Raw genomic sequence first — 24,264 nt, 5'->3', positions numbered from 1 at the left:
CACGGGGCGCGCTGTGATGACGCCAAAGCGCCGCGCCGAGGCGCGGGGCGTGGTCGGGAAGTCAGGAGAAACCGGGAAGGAGGGGGTGGGGTGGTGACGTCGAGCCACGGGGCGTGGTCAAGGCGGCGGCCCCTAGAAGGGGAGAGGGTCTGTGTGCACGTGGACCCGTCCTGGAGCGGCGAGAATCCGGAGTTTCCAGGGAAGTGAAGCAGCAAAAGCAGGTGCCCTTCTCCAGTCCGGCGGGTGGGGGTGGCCCTCCAGCAACTGGAACGCAAAGCCTCTGCACGCTGGTCCTTCCTGAGCCTCTCGGGAAATGAGTTCTTTCCTGGTCCAAGCCGAGAAGGGAGGAAAAGTGTTAAATCTGACACTGGGTTTCACACTCAGTGTTTTAGATGTTATTCTTTAGGTTTGTCATTTCCCATTCACGTTGGTGACGCCACAAGTCCGTATCGCTAACCAGATCCTGCTCAAAAACCACAGGCTTCTGACAGCCGCCTAGTGGACGCTTTCACCTGGAAGTCCTGCAGACCCCTCGCAATTCAGTCGTTAAAAGCTGGTTTCACGATTTCATTAGGACCCCTATCTTACTACCACCTCTGCCACATTTGGTAAAACTGGGCAGTTGGCCAAGGCAAAAGGAAGAGCTCTGGGCTTCCCTGGTGGCGCAGTGGTTGAGAGTCCGCCTGCTGATGCAGGGGACACGGGTTCGCGCCCCGGTCCGGGAAGATCCCACATGCCGTGGAGCGGCTGGGCCCGTGAGCCATGGCCGCTGAGCCTGCGCGTCCGGAGCCTGTGCTCCGCAACGGGAGAGGCCACAACAGTGAGAGGCTCGCGTACCGGGAAAAAAAAAAGAAAAAAAAAGGAAGAGCTCTGTCCTAGGGTCATTCTTCATACTCTCCTCCACTGTGACACCTGGGACATTGTACTGAGCATCTGTAGTAGAAACCACATCTGCACTGCCTCTGCCTTGGTTCACGTGTTCACCTTTTCCCTCTCTTGTAGACTTTCACCTCTTTTTTGAGTCTCCGTGCCTCTGTGTAGTCTTACAACACTGTCCTCCCATGCTGCCAGCTGATAAATGGAATATTGCCTGTCGTATCAGTAAACAGAGAATGTCAGTCATCAGCGATTGCAGCCACAGCTGATGGTGAGCTGATGCGCCTTGAGGAAACTCAGGATATTAAAACACAGGATGCTGGCCCCAGATAGCTGAGGTGCATATCAAAGGAATGATTTCGGTGAGCCCAGACTCTTGCATCTTCCCATACATAGAAAAATACTAAATTCCATAACTTGACATACCTGGTTTTCTTTAACAGTAATATTTTGACATTCAGACTACCTGCCCTTTGTTACAAAACCTCTATATATCCTGGCTCCCCCCCCACCCCACCTCCTTGGAGCAGTTCTCTCAGGGTTAGTTGAGATGCTGCCTCCCGGACTTGAAGTCCTAAAAATTCCTGCCAAATAAAACACAACTCTCAACTTTCAGGTTGTGAATATATATTTTTAATTGACACCGCTTAACAAACTAAGGAAAACCAGAAGCTGCTCTTGGGCTTCTAAATGCTCTGGCTGATCGTTGCCCAAAGGTAATTTGCTAAGCTCCCTTGCAGGGTCCTTTGTGATATAACTCTGGCTGGCTTTTCTGTCCCTAACCCACACCCCCCTGCATTGCCCTTGCACATGTGTCTTTTGCCTGGAATGCCTTCCCTCCCCCTTTGCCCACAAGCGTCTGCCTCTTACATCATCTTACTTCAGTGCTGCCTTCTCGGTGCAGCCTTCCACAGGACTAGGCATCCCTTTATCCTTTGCCCGCTGTGCTCCTACGTAGAGGCTATAATATTTTTACACTGCATGACAGTTGTTTACATAACCCTCTCTCACTTAGCTCCTTTTGAATGCCTTAACAGCTGTTCCCTTTGTGCACACCATAACAGGTACATAGACTTTCATTAAATATTTGTTGAAATAAGGGAATGGTTAAGTAAACACTGGCATATGATGTGGGAGACCACAATGTGGATGTCAGGTGTTGGCACTTCCCCTGGGAAGCCATTCTTTTGTGCACGTTATAGCATCAGGACAGTCACTCAAAGGTTATATAGGCAAGCTGCTTTGCTCTTTCTTCCCCTTAGATTTATAACCCAACTTTGCACCCCATCTTTGAGTCTTATAGCTTTTATAGCCCCGTGCATTCCCCTCTTGTTTCATTCTTACCAGGGGGATGAGAGTAGTCGTGGCTGAGTGGGTATTTGTGGGATAAATCTGTTCTTGGGCTTTGTGGGTCTGGTTAGTGGTTTGTCCACCAGCCAGTTATAAAAGTTGCTATTTGCAGGGGCTGAAACGACTCGCCAGCACCTTTGTGCTCAAAGGAACTTCCCTGGAGCCCAGATGTATGACTAAGGAAGGATGGCGAATAGACAGTCACTCATTCATTCTGGATTTATTGAGTACCCACCGCGTGCCAGACTGTGCGCTAAGTGCTGAGGTTTATGACTGTAAACAAAGCAGCCATGGGCCCTGCCCCCATGGAGTCACAGGCCAGTGAGAAGGACGGATACTGAACAAATGGACACAAACTTATTTACGCAACTACAAGTTGAGATGTGTACTATGAAAGAAAAGAGCAGGGTGTCTGACAGAGAATGACTGGGGTACCTGATTTTGGAAGAAGATCTACAAGGCCTCTGAGAGAAAAGGCCATCTATGCTGAGACGTGCCGTCAGCCAGGCAAAGAAGAGGAGGAAGAGTGTTTGAAGCAGTGGGTCCTCAGGCAGAGGTCCTGAAGCAGCAAAGAGCTTGGTACATTCCAGGGACTTCAGACAAACCAACCAACAACAAGTGAGTAAAAGTAGAGGAGACTGGAGAAATGAGGGTCCAGGAAGGGCCTTGTAAACTCTATCAGACAAGATCCCAGAGGAAATAGATAGCACCCTCAAGCTGGGTAGAGAGTTTAATAAAGGACTATTAGGGGGGCTTCCCCGGTGGCGCAGTTGTTAAGAGTCCGCCTGCCAATTCAGGGGACGCGGGTTTGAGCCTCGGTCCGGGAAGATCCCACATGCCGCGGAGTAGCTGAGCCCGTGCGCCACAACTACCGAGCCCTCATGCCACAACTACTGAAGCCTGAGTGCCTAGAGCCCATGCTTCACAACAAGAGAAGCCACCACAGTGAGTAGCCCATGCACTGCAATGAAGAGTAGCCCCTGCTCGCCGCAACTAGAGAAAGCCCGTGCACAGCAACAAAGACCCAACGCAGCCCAAAATAAAATAAATATATAAAATTTCAAAAGAGGACTATTAGGGATTGTGTAAAGCCCTGAGGCTCCTAACAGCAGATGGGCCAAGAAAGGAAGTGGTCACCAGAACCTGAGAAATAGGGCCACCTGCCAGAGCCGTGGCCTTGGGTCAGGAGATGCAGCAACTCATGGCAACCTGGAAGGAAGGGGACTGGGAGTGTTCGTACTGTGACCTCAGTGCAGGGAGGCCAGGGTGTGAGGGAGGAGGATACGAGGACAGTCTGTGGAGGCCGGCCTCCCAGAGGATAGGGTGGAGAAGGCACGTGGAACAGAAGACATCACATACACCTTGGGGCAGCCGAGGGCTTCTCTATCCCTCCCCAGTGCTGCCATTTCCCTGTTTATCCTTCTACCTCATTTAATCTAGTGCAGCCACTTACTCTGGAAATCCAGAATGAAGGGTAGTGTAGTGCAGTGGCTCTCCAGCCTAAGTGGGCACCAGCAGCACCTGGAGGGCTGGCTAAGCTACACGGCTGAGCCCCATCTCGGTGTCTGACTCGTTGGGCTGAGGCTTGAGAGTCTGCATTTCTAACAATTTGCACTCCCAAGTGTTATTTATTTTTTTAACATCTTTATTGGGGTATAATTGCTTTACAATGGTGTGTTAGTTTCTGCTTTATAACAAAGTGAATCAGTTATATATATACATATGTTCCCATATCTCCCGCCTCTTGCGTCTCCCACCCTCCCTATCCCACCCCTCTAGGTGGTCACAAAGCACCGAGCTGATCTCCCTGTGCTATGCAGCTGCTTCCCACTAGCTATCTACCTTACGTTTGGTAGTGTATATATGTCCATGCCACTCTCTCGCTTTGTCACAGCTCACCCTTCCCCCTCCCCATATCCTCAAGTCCATTCTCTAGCAGGTCTGTGTCTTTATTCCAAGTGTTATTGAGACAGCTGTCTTGGGACATTTTGCTAACTACTGTGTAGTAACTGACAAGAGTGTATAGACTCTGGAATTAAATGGGACTTGTTTCAGATCCCGCCTCTGCTGTCTACTATCTGTGTCACCTTTTTGAGCCTCTGATAAACTGCTAATAGTGCCCACTTGTGAGAATTAGAGAACAGAGACACCATTACATTTGTGGACGTCAAAAAACACAAAAAATCTGAAGGAAAAATATTTATAATAAAATAGTAAACTTTAAAGAAAATCAGTAAGAGAAAGTAAGCTACCCCAATAGAAAAAAATGGAAATGTATGAAGGGCATGAAGTAGCACTAAATCAAAGACTAAAAATGACAAAAAACACATGAAAAAGTCTTAAACTTCACTACTAATTAAAGAAATGCAAGTTAAACCACCCATCAGCACTGTTTGCCTGTTGAACCAGCAGGAATGTTTTAAAAAATGAAAATAGCGGGCTTCCCTGGTGGCGCAGTGGTTGAGAGTCCGCCTGCCGATGCAGGGGACACGGATTTGTGCCCTGGTCCGGGAAGATCCCACATGCTGTGGAGCGGCTGGGCCCGTGAGCCATGGCCGCTGAGCCTGCGTGTCCGGAGCCTGTGCTCTGCAATGGGAGAGGCCACAACAGTGAGAGGCCCGCATACCGCAAAAAAAAAAGAAAAGAAAAAGAAAATAGCTCATGTTGAAAAGGCTGTGTAGAAAGAGGTCCTACTGTATAGCCTCCCGGTGGGATTATGAATTAGTAGTCTTTTATTAGGACAGTCTATCAAAAAGCCTTATAATTTGTATATGCTCTTTAAACTTGGCCATTTCACTTTTAGAAATTTGTCTGAAAAAATCAAAGAAATCAAAACAAAAATATATAGGTAATGTTGTTTATGACAGCAAAGAATACAGCAAGTAAGATAAATGTCCAACAATAGATTTCTAGTATATTCACATTATAGAATGCTATATGGTTAAAAAGAATACATGTGGATGTGTGTAATGAATAGTTGCAGATGTAGGAAGATATTATCAAATAAAAAAAGCAGTTTGGTGGGCTTCCCTGGTGGCACGGTGGTTGAGAGTCCGCCTGCCGATGCAGGGGACACGGGTTTGTGCCCCGGTCCGGGAGGATCCCACATGCCGCGGAGCGGCTGGGCCCGTGAGCCATGGCCGCTGAGCCTGCGCATCCAGAGCCTGTGCTCTGCAACGGGAGAGGCCACAACAGTGAGAGGCCCGCATACCGGTAAAAAAAAAAAAAAAAAGTTTGGTTAAAAATTAGTATGTCCAATATAAGCCCATTTTTGTTTCATTAAGATAAAAAGAAAAATACCCCACAAGTGCAGCATGTGTGTGTGTAAGATTCTCAGCCTAGGTGTGCCTCCCTCTGTCCAACCTTCCTAAAACTCAGCCCATTCTGTTACGACCACACTGATTGATGTGGGACTCATCCCTGCGGTCAACAACAGGGAAGCAGCCAGGATTATTTCCTGCAGATGTGGTAGAACTATCAGAATTCCATTCTCAGCAACACAGAAATTATGATCCTCTTCAAATGGAAAGGCAGGGGTGCAATGAAGAACTCATCATGGAAATTATCCAGGCCTAGTCATTTCCAAGGCCCCCATCTAGTGGCAATGGAACTTCTTGAGATAACTCTAAATTTCAGCATAGTTTAAACATCCTTCAAGCAGTGAAGAATGTGTGTTGTTTTCCCCAGTGCTGGAGGCTGCAAACTTTTACTGTCAAGGGCCAGAGAGGAAGAATCTCCAGCTTGCTGTCTGTTGCCCTGAGTATGGCTGTGTTCCAATAAAATTCTACTTATGGACACTGAAATTTGGATTTCATATACCTTTCATGTATTATGAATTTTTTTTAACCATTTAAAACTGTAAAAACCATCCTTAGCTTTGCAGGCCATACAAAACAGGTAGCAGGTCACAGCTTGTGGACCCCTGTGCCAGCCTCATGAGGGAGGTGCAGCCAGCACCTAGCACAGGACCTAACAAAATAGAAGATGCTCCATAAATGTTTACTGAATGGGTTGAATGGCGATTACCACCTAAGCTCCATGATGCCTCAGATGTAAAAACGGAGAAAAACAAACACCCTCAAACGAACATTTACAATGCAGTTTCCATATACTTCTTTCATTAATATACTTAACGTTTTACAACATTTACATTTGTTTTCACTTATTTTCTAACAGCTTTGGCACTTTTATGGAATAAAATGGACTTCCCTAAGTGGAGCCCTACTTTATAAAAGTACATATACAGGGTACGGCCTATAGTGGTTTAATTTGTGATTATTTCCTGGGAACCAGTCAGGTCCAAGGTCAGAGACCTTACACAGAGAGGAGCCTGGGAGAGCAGACCACAGAACACTAAGCTCACTGATGGGACATTTTATCTTCACGTGGAGACTTTCATGTGATTTAAACTTCTTTTTGCTTATCTTCTAGATCAGGGGTCCCCAACCCCAGGCCACGGAGGAACCAGGCCGCACAGCAGGAGGTGAAGGGTGGGTGAGCAAGCGAAGCTTCATCTGTATTTACAGCCGCTCCCCATCGCTCGCATTACCACCTGAGCTCCGCCTCCTGTCAGATCAGCGGCAGCATTAGATTCTCACAGGAGTGCGAACCCTACTGCGCATGCGAGGGATCTAGGTTGCGCACTCCTTATGAGAATCTAATGCCTGGTGATCTGAGGTGGAGCTGAGGTGGTGATGCTAGCGCTGGGGAGTGGCTGCAGATACAGATTATCCTTAGCAGAGAGGTTTGACTGCATAGTAAATCAACTGCTTGCAGACTCATATCAAAACCCTATCAGTGAGTGGCAAGTGACAAGCTGCATCTGTAATAATAATAGAAATAAAGTGCACAATAAATGTAATGTGCTTGAATTTTAATCCATGACATAAAATGTTACCCAAGACACAATTAACACATTGTATAAGAAAATAAAATGTAATGATCAAATTCAATTTTGTAAATATTTCTATGGCACAAAGAGATTTCCCTCAGATCCAACCTTGTGATTGTATCTTTCTGAGAACTATACCATAGTAGTAAACCATGAAGAAAACAAGTAAAGCTTGTTAAAATTACTGTCACAGATGTACTGTTTACTAATTCAAAGAACACTGAGTTCATTCATTCACTGAACTCATTTTATTCATTAATAAATTCCCTTACGTAGAATAAATGTAATACTCCATGCTTATCGTGAAATAGTGGTTTCTTCCAGTATAATCAGGAAACTAATCAATACTTAGGACACGAGGAAACGTCCATTTTAATCACATCAACATTGTCACTTCTTAGGTTCTGGCATTATCAATGTAGAAAAGCACTTTTTCTTGAGGCAACAGCAAATTAATGGTGCCGATATGAAATACGACAAATCCAATGGCATCAGCATTGCTTGAGGAATTTTCAGAAATTTAGGTGAATAAAACTACAACCACAAATAAAAGAAAGATGGTTAGTTATGTCCTCTTTTCAGAAGAGTGAAAAGCTCTTAAGCTTTCTTGATCTTCTGCAGAATAGCAAGAACGTGTAAGTTTCCTTCAAATGTTTTAAGGTTGAACATTACAGTTATATTAATAATTTTGGAATTTAGCCTCATTGAATGAAATTTCAAAACTAAGTAACTGATAAAAAGCTGTAAAATTTGGCTAGGAATTATAAACTCTTAAAAGATAATTTTCAAGATACATGCCTCAGACAACATAAGTGTAAAATTCATTTTTACATCCTTCTTGATAATACCTGGCTTCCCAAATTCACAGAAACAAATATGTAAATAATGAAATCAGAAGTTCTCATATTCAAAGGATGGGGCCTCTTCCCTTTTCACAACTCATCAGGTTCTTAGGTGCCAAAAATGTTGAAAATGCACACATCCAAACACAGTCTCAGCCCAGAGGAACACATGTCCCTGAACTTTCACACCTCTGAAGAGAGGAGATGGGGAACATACATGATCCCTCCTTGCCATGTGATGTTAACTATTTGTGTGTGTGTGTGTGTGTGTATATATATACACACACACACACACATATATATACACACATATATATACATATATATATACACACATATATATAGATACATATATATATATGTCAGGTTTGCTTTATGAGATTATCAGGATAAAATAAAGGGTTAGATTTTCACCTTCTGTTATGCTACCTGGTACAACGATACCCAAAGTAGGTAGAGTACTACCAAGAGATTACACAGTGATTGGTAAAGTGGCCTAAAATAATTAGGCTCTTTATTTATAATTTCCTTTTAAAAGTTGTCATTTGACAATAGCTTCAATTTATAACAGCAGATAAAGTGAGGTGCCAGGCTATATTAATCAAAATATTCCAAGATAAAAAGTACAAAACCTGAAAATAACTTCAGTGAACTAGACATTTAGAAAGTTACAATTATTAAAACTCTGAATAAAAAGGTCTTGAGAACAGGTCGATCTCAAAACAATATTTTACAATCTTTGGAAAAAATAGGCAGATTTCAAATAACTTGAAGTATGATTTACAGATTTCATACAGCCTGGGTTTTTAAAAAATGTTTTTCCTGCAGTGCTGCTTTGATTTAAAGTATCTCATATTAAGTTTACCAATAATTGCTTCTTTATGCTGAAATAAAACTCTGTTTATTCATTAATTTCCTGTATATCCCGTCTGGTTTCGAAAGCAGTTCTTCGTGTTTCCCACACTCGGTGATCTTCCCCCGGTCAAGGACAGCTACCATATTGGCATTCTTAATGGTGGACAGACGATGGGCGATGATGAACACCGTCCTTCCTTCCATCAGTCGATCCAGAGCTTGCTGAACGAGGTACTCGTTTTCAGCATCCAGTGCACTGAATAGGAGAACCCACAGGAAATCAAAGATGTCAGGGCCACGCACACTGTTCACGCATGTATTTCCTGGTACACGTACACTGGCCCCTCATAAGCAGCCAATTTTCACTATGATCAAAATTGTAACTTCTTGGGTCAACTATCTATATTTTATATTATAAAGTTACTATAAAAAAAAGAAGCTTTGGACCCGTGACCTCCATAGAACTACTGCCATGTAAGTTAAAAGCATTTTGCACAGTTGCTGATTGGTGATCAGGGATTCATCACAAATGTCTGAATTGAAACTAGAACCCTCAACCCATGACTCGGCCTGCTCACTGCCTCCCAACTGTCATGATTAATTCAGACCCCGTGACTTTAAAGTGTAAGGCATTCTCAGCCGTATCACTTGAAGTACAGAATAAAAATTTGTGATAGAGGAAGAATTTGGTTTAATCCAGTTACACATTAAGATAGCCTCACCTGGTTGCTTCATCTAGGAGAAGAATTCTGGGATTCTGAAGAAGGAAAAACATTAAAAGGAAAAGAAAACATAATTTTATTAGAAAAACACACTCTCAGTAATAAAACGAAATAAAGTGCTGATACGTGATACAACATGGATGACCCTTGAAAACACTCTGCTGAGCGAGAGGAACCAGACACAGAAGTCCACCTCGTGTGCGATTCCACTTAGAGGAAATGTCCACAACAGGCAGCTCTGCAGGGGCAGAGTCGTTACCTGGGACTGGGGTCGATGGGGAAATAGGCAGGGTGGTGTGTGGATGCTATTTTGGGGGTGATGAAAATGTTCTAAAATTGATTATGGTGATGGAGGCACAACTCTGAATACGCTAACACTGAACTGCACGCTTTCCATGGGTGAACTGTAGAGTGTGTGAATTCTATCACAATAAAGCTGCTACAAAAGAAGAAAAACAAACTCGTAAGTGTCTGAGATCGCATGATCTCACACAAAAACCATGATCACAGTGATCACTGAATCGGATATTCTTCATAGTGCAGCTTTAACCTGCTGGTGAATCAACCAACAGTATGAAGTGGGGCTCTAAAGTGAGTCAGATGGAGTCTAGACTCTCAAGGTCCTGCTTGTAGTTTAGCTAGGAGTAGTACACACAGAACTGAGAAACACATAAATTCTAGCTTTGTCTAGGAATCCGTCCGTAAGAAATGAAAACACGCCCACACAAAAGCTTGTACACTGTTCATTCGGAGCAGTGCTATTCACAACAGCCCTAAACCGGAAACAATCCAGAAGTTCATTAACACTTGGGTGATAAACAAATTGTGGTCTGTCCATACAAAGGAATGGAAAGGAATAAAGTACTGATATAGGCTACAACATGGAGGAGCCCCAAAAACTATACTACTGAAAGAGGCTAGAAGCAGAAGACTGTATCTTGTCTGATTCCATTTATCTGAAATGTCCAGAAAGGCAAATCTAGACAAACAGAAAGTAGATTAGTGGCGGGCTGGGGCTGGGAAGGCAGAAAGGTTGCAAAAGGGTATCAGGGTGACAGAAATGTTCTAAAATTAGATTGTGTGATGGGCGCACAACTCTGTAAATTTACTAAAAGGCACTGAAAAGTACATTTAAAACTGGTCAATTTTATGATATGTAAATCATGCTTCAATAAAGCTGTTTTTTTTTTTTTAAAAAAATCACCTATAAATCTGAGGAGAATAGTTATATAACGAAGGAGAAGGCCATCATTTCCTACAAAATACAATGTCTATGACTTTCAGCTTTTCCCTCTCCTCTTAGGAGCCTTGTATAAGTATTTCAAGTCTGTACTGTTCAGTTTAGCAGGTGATTACAGATTACACAAGTAAGCATACTTGTATTATTTTGGTATTTTGATATAATCACTACTCTACCAGTTAGACTGTATGCTTAATTTTATTATTTTTTTGTACTGAAGTGTAGTTGATGTACCATGCTGTGCTCTGCTGCACAGCAAAGTGACTCAGTTACACACATAGAGACATTCTTGTTTTAAAATATTCTGTATGCTTCTTGATGGAAGATCCGTGTGTTAAACTGTTCTCCCTCTGGCTCCTAATACTCAGGAAACACTTGCTAAATTTGGACCACAGGTACTCAGTGGAATTCCCAACTCATCTTTCACCAGAACTGTCAACCATATACCCACCCGCCCCTTCCCAAGAAAAAGGAAGAAGAAGAAAAGTTGCACATTACAAATTACAAGGTCCCTGATTAAGAACAATGCCAACCCCCGCCGAGAGGCTTCCGGCTTACCTTAAGCAGAGCACGGGCAATTGCAATTCGCTGTTTCTGCCCACCTGACAATGACAATATATACATTTTAAAATTGAACGCCTTAACAAAAATTCTTGGTAACAGGCTTTTCTGATGAGCCATGTGGCAATTTGAAGGTAGTTTCTCCCAGTCATAGTTGAGATAGATGCGAGAACAGAAACCTACGTTTTAAATATTATAATGTTTCCTCATCTATCTCAAGATTAATAATAACAATAATTATTATCATGGCTAACATTGAGGAATTCCTACGTCCCAGGCATTTCCTAAATGCATTACATGTATTATTTCATTTCATCTCAAAAACAAGCCTTTGAAGTAGATCCTATAATGATTCTCTTTTTACAGGTGAAAAGCTGAGGCACAATATCCTGTGAGAGGCCTCACAGCTGGCCAGTGGCAGAGCCGAGGTCTGAACAGTGCTGTGCGCTTTTAACCACACGTGCCGTGCCCCGCAAGAGGGCACCTCTTGTAGCAGGAAACGAACGGGAAACTCGAGGAAGTTAGAGGTTTCAGAGCAGTACGTGAGATGGACAGGAGCGAAAGGAGCTGGGACTGGTAACTCCACTGTCCGCCCAGAACACTACTTCATACTTCCACTCTCACGCTCTTTTTCCTGCCCCAGGGAACAACCGACACACGCGGTACTTTGTGCGTGTATGAAAATGGGGGCAACAGATAGACTATGCCATGCTAGCCAGCCCCCTTTGTAAAACTCAAATTCGACTAAACGCCAGGGGGTGGTGTGGGGGAAGGGGGAGGGACGGTCGGATGATACTTCCCCTCCTCACCCCTGTTGCACCCCACCCTCTCCTTCCCCCCAGGGACGCTCTCCTAAGTTATAACTGGTGAAGTCTCAGCACAGGACTCAACTCACTCCTCCCAACTTAGTTCATGTTAGGAAACTCAATTCCACTTTTGGTGACGAAAACATTCCTTTTTGGTTGATGTTACTGGCTGAACCTACTTATTATTTCATCTGAGACAAGTTAATCATTTAAACTGAAATGGGTGGTGCTGCTAAAAGCTGTCCTCAACCAGGCAACCCCACCCTCACGAGGAGGGAAGGAGGAAAAACCCTTCCTTTCCCAGTTCTCTGGTTGGTGGGGGTCTGAGTGCTTGGTGTGGGTCAGCAGAGCGGCCAGCAAGGGCTCTGGTCAGCTCTGAAGACCCCAGTGCCAATGCGCACACGGGGGGGCCTTCCTCCAGGGTAGACTGTGACCTTCGGTTACTTCACTGGAGATGGAGCTTGAGCGTCCTGGTCGAAGGGAAGGACATGCAGCACCTGTTCCAAGCGAGCAGGTGCTGTGCTCATGGGACAGAGCACAGGTAGCTCCCAACCCCACCCCTCCATCTCGGTAATTTCACCACCAGCAGCTTACACTGGAGTCCTGCCCAAGGACACGTCTGTTCCAGCGACACAGTAGTGGTTCTACTCCCGGAACTTCTCCAATCTATCAAAACCCCGGAACTTCCCCAATCTATCAAAAAATATTTTTTCATCTACTGCCTATCATTGAAACAAATCATACACAACAAACTTAAAACGTTTTTGTGTTAAACTGTCTGCAGTCTAAGTTCAAGCAAACGGTTTAGCACTGGAAGGACTCCTGCCCCCACCCAACCCGGCAGCTTCACTCTGACGTGGAGGCCTCTACCCCCTGCTCGCACACATCCCGTGACAGAGCTCGTCGTGAAAGGAAGTACAGTTGAATATTTGTATTTAAAAAAAAATCTGTTTCACCAAAGATTTACTCCTCTATTCATTGGTCCCACTTCTGTATTTGAAAGCAATAGAACTGTTTTCTCTTTCCCTCCTGGAAACACCGCCCCCAAAGGCGATCTGACCTGCGGGGTGAGCCGATACCATGGGCCAGATGGTGCCACAGCCCTGCGAGCCCCCATTCGTCCAGGATGGGGCAGAGCGGACTCCACCTGGGCTAGGTCTGGACCAGGGCCTGTCTGTGCACAGCCTCACGCTGAGAATGCTTTTTATGTTTTAAAGGAGTCGTTAAAAAATGATAATAAGACTGTGACAGAGACCACGTGTGACGCACAAACCTAAATCATCTACTCTCTGGTCCTTTACAGAAAAGTTTGTAAGTCCTGGGTCTACACATAACCTACGAAGTGAGGAATAAGGAGCCCCTTCAGCTGCACGTCTGCCCTGATGCAGTCTCTGCCTCCCTGGACAAATCATCCTGCCATCCGCGGTATCTGTCTTATTTTCTACAATTTTCAAGGATCTCGAGTTACAAAACGTATCTTTTCTGGGATGAGAGAAAGCTGCTGTGGCTGAGTACTACCCAGTGGGACACCAGTGGGAATCTGGAAACATGTCTGGGGTAGAAAGTGAAAGGAACTGGGGAGTTGTCCACATACAAAAGAGATGTGAGAAAACGAAAAAGGTTAATTTCATAAACTCTAAGGACAAGAGCCTAATTAGAAAATAACACTGCGACAGGAAGTGTTTAGAGAGTGTTTGCTGCAAAGGGGTAACAAAAAGGTACCTGAGAGGAGAACACCCTTTTCTCCGACCACAGTGTTGAACCCTTGAGGGAAATGTCGGATGAAAGCAGCTGCATTGGCTACACCAGCCACTTTCTCTACCTGCTCAGCCGTCACCGAGGAAGGGTCGTCTGCACCATAGGCAATGTTCTCCGCAATTGAGCAAGAAAACAAAATTGGTTCCTACACATTGGAAATAAAACGTATTTATTGCAAATTGCAACAGTCTAGTAAATACAGTGGAGCTTAGTACAATACTTACAGCTAAGACACTAAACGGTTCCCAGAGAATATATACTGTTTTTCTGGTTCATTCTCCATAAATATACCCCATGGGCGATTAAAAAATTCATGCATTAGCACGAGCAGGACTGCCTTTATCACCTGTAGGTCCCCCACTGCAGGACACGGGGTCCCACAGTAGCCACCTGCAAGCGTCCAGCACACAGCAGGCGCTCTGTAAACGCAAGTCCCCCTCCCCGAGGAGGACCCCGAGCCCGTCTGCATTCTCCAGCTGCCTGCCTTCCAAGGGCAATGGGAGAATCCATTTCTATCACTTTTTGATATACACACAGAGCAGAAGGGAACGTGGCATTTGGACAGAGCTATTCTGTGGAATAGTGCTAAAAAGCAAATGAACTCCCAGCTTCTTTCTCCCTCCCTAATAAGGCTGTGGCACTGCCGTTACCCTTGCACCACCGAGCCAAGCCCCCCGTCGCTGCCCCCCACCAATGGAGTGGTGCTGAGGGAAGGCTCATTAGAGGAAGAGGCTCAGCAGTCGGGGTGCTTGGGTTTGCCTGCTGTGCACGAAGCTTGGTGATAAAAATACCAATAGCTGTGTCAAAACTCCCCTGCACCGAGTGGTCCTGTGAAAACAGCCTCATCAAAGACACCGCATTCCATCAAGGTTCTTGAAATCTGCAGCCTCTTTGCAAGGAGACCCTGGCTCTGGCCACAGCCTTTGCTTGCTTGTCTCTGAAACCCATTATGCAAAAGAGTAGACTGGCTAGCAATGAAAATGAGAATTGAGGAAGAGCCAGAAGCAGCTAAACAGTTGTATCTTTTTCTCCCCAATCTTCTAGACTATCTGCATTACAAAGTAATGCCAGTCCCCAGCTTCTGATAAAGTCAATGCTTCGAGTGGCTAAAATGTTTAAGGTCTTCATGAAACAGCACTATTTACAAACCTAAACAACCTGCCCTGGAGACTGGTTTCATACATCTAGAAAACTTCCATTCCTTTTCTTTTGAAAGGTTCAAGACCAAGAAAAAAGCAAATGACAAAAGCAATTTTAAAAGAAAATGTAATAAAAATGGAGCCCTCTCCTCCTACCTGACTCACTGTCCCAATCTTGGATCTCAGCCAGACTGGATTTAGCTGACGGATGTCACGGCCATCAAGACTGATCGTTCCTTGCAGAGAAGAAGGAGAGTCACTGAGTGTCATGGGGCCAATGACTCATGTAAACCCAGAAAGGCTCTGGTGTGAAAATTCTAGACTCAGTTTTTTAAAGATCAGATACTCAAAATCTCCAAACAGAATCTAAAACCAACGTATTTTAGGGAACTTCAGAGCTAAAAGGGACTTTTCTGGATTGTCCACGCCTACTATCTCCCTGCAGTGGTTAGATGACTAAGCCCACCTAGCTCATCCATCCAGCTCGCCTTCCCGAGTAAGCACAGCTGGAGAGTCTGCTGTCTGCAACTAACACTCTGACACGGTGGCAGAGTGTTTCAACAGTCAGATGTAACTCTGTGACCTCAGCTGACAGAATTACCTCTACACCTTGAGGGAACGCAATCATGCTTCCCGATGACAATGACAGTGACCAACACAAGAAATCCCATTCCTTCTCAGTTAGGTGTGTGGCATTATACAAGCCAGCTGTAAACTTTCATAAACCTACCAAAACCTGAGGTCTTGACTTAAAAAGTGTAAGTGTTCTATAGGCTACACAAGGCAGGAATGTAAGTGTAGTTGCTTTTCTCCTTGATTTATTCACCGTTGTGAAGAAACTAGAGACTTAGTATTTTGACTTGATTTGCATCCCACTCACTAGGATTTTTCTAAACTCAGAATTTTACAGCAAGTAGAGGGTAAACCAAGGCAGTGATGCCAGAGGCCAACAGTGTAGTAATACCCATTTTAATGCACTTGGTGGTTCTGTGGTCAGGACCTGTGAGTCAGATAATTACCTGGCACATAACCAGCTCTCACACTGTTGTAACCAAAAAGACCATAAGACATACTCTTCAAATTCATGGTTTTATTTTATACTGACAATTGTTTTCTTGCTGAGAAATACCATTCTTTTTTTTTTTAATATTTATTTAATTTTACTTTGGCTGCGTTGGGTCTTAGTTGCGGCATGCGGACTCTCAGTTGCAGCATGCATGTGCAATCTAGTTCCCTGACCAGGGATCGAACCTGGGCCCTCTGCATAGGGAGCGCAGAGTCTTAGCCACTGGACCACCAGGGAAGTCCCCATCATTGTTTTCTTAATCCAAAAACAGACTATCTTCTCCGAGCTCTGATACAAAGAAGGATATCAACTCTGTAACTGTGTGCGGTGATGGATGTTAACTCGACGCGCTGTGGTGATCATTTCACAGTATATACATATATGGAATCATTATGCTCTACACCTGAAACTAATATGTTGTAGGTCAACTGTATATTTTAAAAAGATATAAAGAAGTAAAATAATGTGTTCTTTGCTCTGAAAGCTGCTATAATCCAGTTAAAAATTAAAAAAAAAAATCTGAATGAGAAAAGTCTGTAAGAAAATCTCTACTACCGCAAGAAAGCTTCAATGGAGCAGCGGCCCAGAAGTGAATCAGTGACGGCCACATGCCCTGTCTGCACACCAGCCCCAGGCAGGAGGACTGGAGGGCTTCAGGGAGAGCCCGGGCTCCTGCACAAGCTCAGGGCCGGCACAGAGTGGCACGTACTCATGGCGCTGCCGTGGCCGGTGGTGCTCAGCAGCCCCGAGGCACCTTCTTGGAGCCCCTCTCCCGGTGGAGGAAGCACCACACGGGAGACGAGGAGGTGGGGTTCAGGAAGTCACTCTGGACCTGAGTGGCGAACACAAGATACAACGTGCCTGATGGGCCCTCTGTGTGAGCTGCCATAGCCTGAAAAGTGAATCCTCTGTTTGGGACTTCCTTGCTGGGAACAAACCCTCTGTGTTCAGAACTCGCGCACTGCACGGCCCCTGTGTAACCTGACCCTCTCTGGGGGCCCAGGAGAGGCCTCCCGTCCTACAATGTGCTCAGCCACTCACCAGCGCTGGCGTCGTACAACCTCAGCAGGAGAGAAATCACTGTTGATTTGCCAGAACCACTTGGGCCAACCAGTGCTGTGATGGATCCTGCTGGGATAGAAAGGCTGAAATCCTGGAATATGGGCACCTCTGGGCGAGCTGGATAGGCGAAATGCACGTTCTTGAACTCCAAAGCACCCTGGAAGCTCTTCTCGTTTAAAATGGCCCCCTCTGCAAGGGAAGATGGAGCTCCAATCACTCAGGGCAAAGCTCAGGCTCACAGCGGAGCCCAGTGCCCGCCTGTCTGACTGCAGACACGGCCCAGCATGGCCAGTCCTGGAGTCTGGGCTCTTCCCGGGCAAGTCAGGAGGCCTCCGACCAGCGCTTCCCTGAACCCACTTTGCATCGGCACTACAACCATACGCCCGCCACCCTGCTGGAGCCTCGCAGCCCTGAGAGGTAGAAGTCCCCATCCCAGGCTTACTGACGGGACGCCGAGGTGAAGAGGGGCCAGGCTGCCCGTGCCAACCGAGCCGTGGATGGAGCTTCCAGCCCGGGAGCCATCCGGGCGAGCCCAGTGGCCTTCTCCCTGTACGCTGCCTCCGCGGTTCCCTTGTCTAGGGTTTACCTCACCTTCTCTTAATCAATGTTTTCAGAGGATGATGATGAACAGGCGGGCGCTGCACAACAGCCCCGGAGCTAGAGGGGGGTCAGAGGTCTGCTCTGTCCTGTGTAACCTTGCTCCTGACTTGGGAGAAGGGGCTCAGTCTCTCCCAGCCTGTCATAGTGGAGAATACTGGGCATTCACTACTGACCTGGGGCCAACGCCAGTACCTAGGGAATCAGCGAGCAGCTGGCAGTGGCTGCCGCTCCCAGCCCCGTCCCCCGACCCCTTGGCTGGCTGGCCCAGGCCACACAGCTGCCCCGAGCACCGGCTTCCCGGGAAGCAGCTGATGAAGGAGACAGCTCCGGCCAATTAGCACCAGCACCCTCCACCCCACCCCCGAAGCCAGGCAACTCAGAGGCTTTTATACGTGTGATCCCTCTTCCTGCCTCCCTCCCCCTGCCTACACAAACGTCAAAAGCACCAAGGGAGACGAGTCTGGGCACTGGCCACTGGCCGGGCCCTTCCTATCTGCACCCCTGAGAGGCACTCACTTCTACCCTGCTGTCTGTGGTAGCAAATCGCCTGCAGGGAGGTAAGCAGTGGCTGCACACTTTGTGGTCAGTCCCCACGCCTCCAGGGACGCCCTGGGGCCCCATGACAGAGCCCAGCAGCTGTGCTTCCTCACCGCCCACCCCGCTGACGGCCCTGTCCCTGCCACATGCAAGGGACAGCGTCCCGCTCCAGCTCGTCCATCCCAAGTGGGGCAGGAAGCTGGTGTCACGGTCCGAAACCACATTTGTTTAACCCCAGCCAAGAGGAGCAAACCCATTTCAGACCCACCATTGAAAGGAAGCTCCGGCTCTCTCTCGAGGAGCTCCCAGAGGCGGCCCCCGGCACCCAGGCCCTTCATCAGCTCTGAGTAGAAGGAGCTCAGACCTGGGTGAGAAGCAAAGGCACACGTCTATCACTGGTACCAGGAAACGGCCCTCTGCTACTCCCGCACCTCTGGGAACAGTGACCACAACCTGCTGTTAATACAGAATCTGATTTGAAGCAGCTACCTGGGAATCCATCAGAGTTCCCTCAGTCTCATACCCTTGTGTTCCTTCAGTTTCTCCTCCTCCAATTTCATTATTTCTAGTAAGGATTTAATGTTTGGTCAGATCAGGGAATTTATAAATACATATAGTCATATTAATCAACCACTGAATTAAAATCACAATGTTAGGGCTTCCCTGGTGGCGCAGTGGTTGAGAGTCCACCTGCCGATGCAGGGGACACGGGTTCGTGCCCCGGTCCGGGAAGATCCCACATGCCGCGGAGCGGTTGCGCCCATGAGCCGTGGCCGCTGAGCCTGCGTGTCCAGAGCCTGTGCTCCGCAACGGGAGAGGCCACGACAGTGAGAGGCCCGCGTACCGCAAAAAAAACACAAAAAACAAATCACAATGTTACATAAAAGTCTACCTACTCAAAAACATAGCAATATAAATAAAATATAATGCTTATCCCACACTTATAAGGAACTTAAGGTACCCCAATATTCATTTAAAAGACATATCCACATAATCAAACCCTCCTTTCAGACACTCAACAAATACAACTTTTACTAGGCTAAAAACTGAAAAGAAATTTGGCAATATTAAATACTCCAACCTCTTCTTTTTTTTTTTGGTACGCGGGCCTCTCACTGTTGTGTCCTCTCCCATTGCAGAGCACAGGCTCAGCGGCCATGGCTCATAGGCCCAGCCGCTCCGCGGCATGTGGGATCCTCCCGGACCGGGGTACGAACCCATGTCCCCTGCATCGGCAGGCGGACTCTCAACCACTGCGCCACGAGGGAAGCCTCCAACCTCTTCTTAAAGCCACCTTTGAACTATGATTTAATTAATGATTTAAACTCCAAGTACACTCCATGTCAACTGCCAGAACATATACTTGTAACACTTTCCCTCAGTAAGCATGCTGAAAAAATGCAATTCAAATATTCTGTCTAAGGTATACGGTTATTTATACAAGATACGGTGGATTAAAACCTTCAGGTTAAATTAAGAATGCATTGGTCAGAAACAGAGCCACATACATATAGTCAGTTGATCTTTGACAAATGAGCAAATGCAATTCAATGAAGAAAGGGTAGACTTTTCAACAAATGGTGCTGGAACAACCAGACATCCATGTGCAAAAAATGATTCAGGACACAGACCTTACACCTTTCACAAAAATTAACTCAAAGCGGTCTAAACGTAAAACGCCAAGCTATAAAACTCTGAGAAGATAACATAAGAGAAAAACATATATGACCTTGTGTTCAGCAATGACTTTTTAAGTATCATATCAAAAGCACAATCCACAAAAGAAAAAAATAAGGAAGTTAGAGTTCATTAAAATTAAAAACTTCTGCTCTGTGAAGGACACTGTCAAGAGAATGAGAAGATGGGCCACAGTCTGGGAGAAATTATTTGCAAAAGACACATCTGACAAAGGACTGGTATCCAAAATACAGTAGTTCCCCCTTATCCGCGGGGGATACGTTCCAAAACCCCTTGGATGCCTGAAACCGTGGTGCTCCATATATACTACGGCTGACCCTTGAGCAACACAGGGGTTAGGGGCGCCAACCCCCTCACATGTGAAAATCCATGTATAACTTTGTAGCAGGCCCTCTGTAACTGCATCCGTGGATTGTGTAGTACTACAGTACGTATTTATTGAAAAAAAATCTGTATAAGTGGACCCTCACAGTTCAAACCCGTGTTGTTCAAGGGTCAACTGTATTTTTTTCCTACACACACATACTTAAGATAAAGTTTAATTTATAAAGAGAGTAACATTAATAATAAAATAGAATTATAACAATATACTGTAACAAGTCATGTGAACATGGTCTCTCTCAAAGTATCTTGTACAAATTAAATGCCTTTTCCAACTTAACTAAGCAGTGTGGTGTAACTTTTGCAGTTTGAGGTGGGACAGCAACACCAGCATGAATTTCTTTTTCCTTCTTCACAATTTCATGACCAGAAGACTCATTCTTACCATAGATCTCAGTAACCTCAGCATATGATTTTTTCTCTTTCTTTAAGAAATCAAGAACTTTCACCCTTTCACTTAAAGGAAGCACTTCATGGCTTCTCTTTGGCATATCTGAATTGCCAGATCACCACTCTTGCAATTTGGGGCCATTATTAAGTGAAACAAGGGTCACGTCAATACAAGCACTGCAGTACTACACAGTGCATCTGATCACTGAGACGGCTACCAAAAGACTAACGGGTGGGATGCGCTGGACAAAGGGATGGCCCATGTCCCAGGCAGGAGGCAGGACAGCGTGAGATTTCATCATGCTACTCAGAATGGTGTGCAATTTAAAATTTATGACTTATTTCTGGAATTTTCCATTTAATATTTTCAGACTGCAGTTGACCACCAGTAACTGAAACTACAGAAAGTGAAACCGAGGATAAGGGGAGACTATTGTATACAAAGAATTCTTAAAACTCAACAATAAGAAAACAAACAGCCAATTAAAAAATGGACAAACAGACATCTCACCAAAGAAGATACACCCATGGCAGATAAATATATAAAAGGATACTCTGCATCACGTCACCAGGGAAAAAAGCAAATTATGACAACAACGAATCTATCAGAACAGCAAAAATCCGAAATCCTAACACCACCAAATGCTGGTGAGGACGTGGAGCAAGAGGAACTCCCATTCTGGGCTGGTGGGAGCGCACAGTGGTGCAGCCACTTTGGAAGAATGTCTGGCGATTTCTTACAACACTAAACATACTGTTACTGTATGCAATCTAGCAATCGTGCTCCTCCGTGTTTACCCGAAGGAGATGAAAACTTATATCCACACAAAAACCTGCACACAAATGTCTACAGCAGCTTTATTCATAATTGCCAAAACTTGGAAGCAACAAAGATGTCCTTTTAATGGATACTGTGGTCCATCCAGACAACATTAAAAAGAAAAGAGCTATTGAGCCATGAGAAGACATGGAGGGACCTTCAATGCCTACTACTAAGTGAAGGAAGCTAAGGTGCAAAGCTCCACACTGCATGATTTCAACAACACGACATCTGGAAAAGGCAAAACTGTGGAGACAGTAAAAAAATCAGTGGTTGCCAGGGGCTGGCGGGAAGGAGGGATGAATAGGCAGAGCACAGAGGATTTTTAGGGTAGTGACACTACTCTGTATGACACTACAGTGGTGGATCCATGCCATTATACGTTTGTCCAGACCCACAGAACGTACAACACTACGAGTGACCCCCTAAGGTAGACTCTGGACTTCGGTGATAACGTTTCGGTGTATGTTCATCGATTATAACAAATGTACCATCTGGTGGGGGATGCTGATAAATGGGGAAGTCTGTGCATGGGGGGCGGGGGGTCTATGGGACTCTCTGTACTTTCTGCTCAACTTTGTTGTGAACCTAAAACTGCTCCTTTTTTTTGGCTGCATTGTGTCTTCGTTGCTGCACGCAGGCTTTCTCTAGTTGTGGCAAGCGGGGGCTACTCTTGGTTGTGGTGCGCGGGCTTCTCATTGCGGTGGCTTCTCTTGTTGCAGAGCACGGGCTCTAGAGCTCAGGCTCAGTAGTTGTGGCACGTGGGCTCAGTAGTTGTGGCTCACAGGCTCTAGAGCACAGGCTCAGGAGTTGTGGCACACGGGCTTAGCTGCTCTGTGACATGTGGGATCTTCCCGGACCAGGGCTCGAACCAGTGTCCCCTGCATTGGCAGGCGGATTCTTAACCACTGTGCCACCAGGGAAGCCCTTAAAACTGCTCTTTTAAGAAGTCTATGGAAGGAAGGAAGGGAGGGAGGAAGGGAGGGAGGGAGGGAGGGAGGGAGGAAGGAAGGAAGGAAGGGAGGAAGGAAGGAAGGAAGGAAGGAAGGAAGGAAAAGCCAAGGGAAAGAGTTGGAAGTAGTTCACAACATAGTAAAGAGTTTAGACTCTGGAAAACAGAAACAAAGACAAAATGGCCCTGGATAAACAAAATGTGGTCTATCCATACAATCGAATATTATTCAACCACAAAAAGGAATGAAGTACATGCTACAATGTGGGTGAACTTTGAAAACACGCGAAGGGAAAGAAGCCAAACACACAAGGCCACAAACTATATAATTCCATTCACGTGAAATATCCGGAATAAGTAAATACATACAGATAGGAAGCAAACTGGTTGCTAGGGGCTGGGGAGGCGGGTATAGACTGCTTGACGAGTATGGGCCTTTCTTCGAGGTGAGGAAAATACTTTGGAACTAAACAGAGGTAGTGGTTGCACAACACTGTGAATGTACTAAATGCCACTGAGCTGTACATTTAAAAATGATTAAGTTTGTGTTATGTGAATTTCACCTCAATAAAAATGTAAGAAAAAAAGATATTGGGTTTGATAGGAAGATGTAAGAGCCTTCTCTGGTATAAAAGAAACAAGCATGTTTTCCTTCAAATAGCACCTCTGACACTCTCACAACAGAAAATAAATGTAGAATTTACTGTGGGTTTTTTTTTTCAGTAAAATCTATTCTAAGCAGGAACCAACATATAAAAATTCTGATTTATTTAATAAATAAAACAGGATTTCTTGATTGCAGATTCATTACAGAATCACTCTAAACAGTGAGCTTCACAAAAACATTTAAAACCCAACTCAACCTGTAACAGGTCCCTACAGTCCCGCCCACACTTCACTCCTCTCTCCACCTCCAGACGGCAGGAACCATCAACCAGAGCTGTGGGGTGGCCTGTGGCTCAGGAGGCCGAGCCCCCCGAAATCTCAAGCACAGACAAAGCCTCAGCAGCACATCTGTGACCAGGGGAGGTAACTGACTCCCAGGGGACGGGAACTGTGTTTCCAACCAATTTCTGTGCAAGACACAGCTATGAACCTGGGACAAAAGATAGGGCAGCAGAACACCCCAAAACAGAGGTAGTGTCTATCAGGTCAAGTACTATGGGAAAAAGGAGGTGTCAGCAGAGGGACTAAGAAAGATCAAGACAAATGTGGCAGAAAACTCAAGATTGGGGGGGGCAGGAAGAAAGCTGACAGCGGTCAAGCGTGGACCGTGCACAGGAAGGCCACAGAGAGGGAAGGTGGCGGCAGACAAGTCCGCTCTGAGGTGGGACAAAAGGCTGAAAGGAACCCACCCACACGGGTGTGCGAGCCTACAGCCCGACAGGCCCAACCCAAGAGACGGAGAGAAAAGAGAAACACTGTCATTGCTCTGTCCTCCTGAACTGGCCCTCTCGCATCCCAAGTCACTCAGCACCCGGAAGTGTCTTGATCAGGTTTGTTTTCAAGACCAGCCAGAGGAACTATTATGCTATTTTTAAAGGAGTCTCTGGAAATCTCAGTCCAGAAAACATCCTCACTTGCCTGCAGATGTCTAAGGAAAAGTCTATACCTTTAACCAGTAGAAAACCCTGAAACCCTGAAAACAACAAGAGTGTCGGGTTGAGGTGACCCCCATGGGATACCTGAGCTCCTTGAACCAGACTTCAGTGTTTATC

General features: G+C 45.7%; 1 protein-coding gene and 1 long non-coding RNA gene across 3 annotated transcripts in view; one reads left to right on the top strand and one right to left on the bottom strand.

Annotated features, from left to right (window-relative positions):
• The first annotated feature begins 102 nt into the window (after window positions 1-102).
• Window positions 103-22,558, top strand: LOC141276706 (uncharacterized). 2 transcript variants are annotated; one of them, XR_012326684.1, is made up of 3 exons: window positions 103-1,238; window positions 2,339-13,568; window positions 21,146-22,558. It is a non-coding gene; the product is annotated as an uncharacterized lncRNA (long non-coding RNA). The 2 variants fall into 2 exon arrangements; XR_012326685.1 differs by lacking the exon at window positions 21,146-22,558 and having other exon boundaries at window positions 105-1,238; window positions 2,339-11,913; window positions 13,447-13,870.
• The window catches only part of ABCB10 (ATP binding cassette subfamily B member 10), a 32,181-nt gene continuing 15,388 nt past the window's right edge, over window positions 7,472-24,264 (bottom strand). The window contains exons 7-13 of the mRNA XM_033841466.2: window positions 18,574-18,669; window positions 17,148-17,357; window positions 15,197-15,276; window positions 13,866-14,046; window positions 11,335-11,378; window positions 9,537-9,571; window positions 7,472-9,070 (exon numbers count right to left, since the gene is read on the bottom strand). Coding sequence (XP_033697357.1) covers window positions 8,839-9,070; window positions 9,537-9,571; window positions 11,335-11,378; window positions 13,866-14,046; window positions 15,197-15,276; window positions 17,148-17,357; window positions 18,574-18,669 — 878 coding nt within the window. The 3' untranslated portion in view covers window positions 7,472-8,838. The remainder of the gene's footprint in view (window positions 9,071-9,536; window positions 9,572-11,334; window positions 11,379-13,865; window positions 14,047-15,196; window positions 15,277-17,147; window positions 17,358-18,573; window positions 18,670-24,264) is intronic.

The sequence above is a fragment of the Tursiops truncatus genome, chromosome 16 (assembly GCF_011762595.2).
Source record: "Tursiops truncatus isolate mTurTru1 chromosome 16, mTurTru1.mat.Y, whole genome shotgun sequence".
Taxonomy (NCBI): Eukaryota; Metazoa; Chordata; class Mammalia; order Artiodactyla; family Delphinidae; genus Tursiops; species Tursiops truncatus.
Note: the sequence above shows the minus strand (reverse complement) of the source record. Positions and strands in the feature narration are given on the sequence as shown.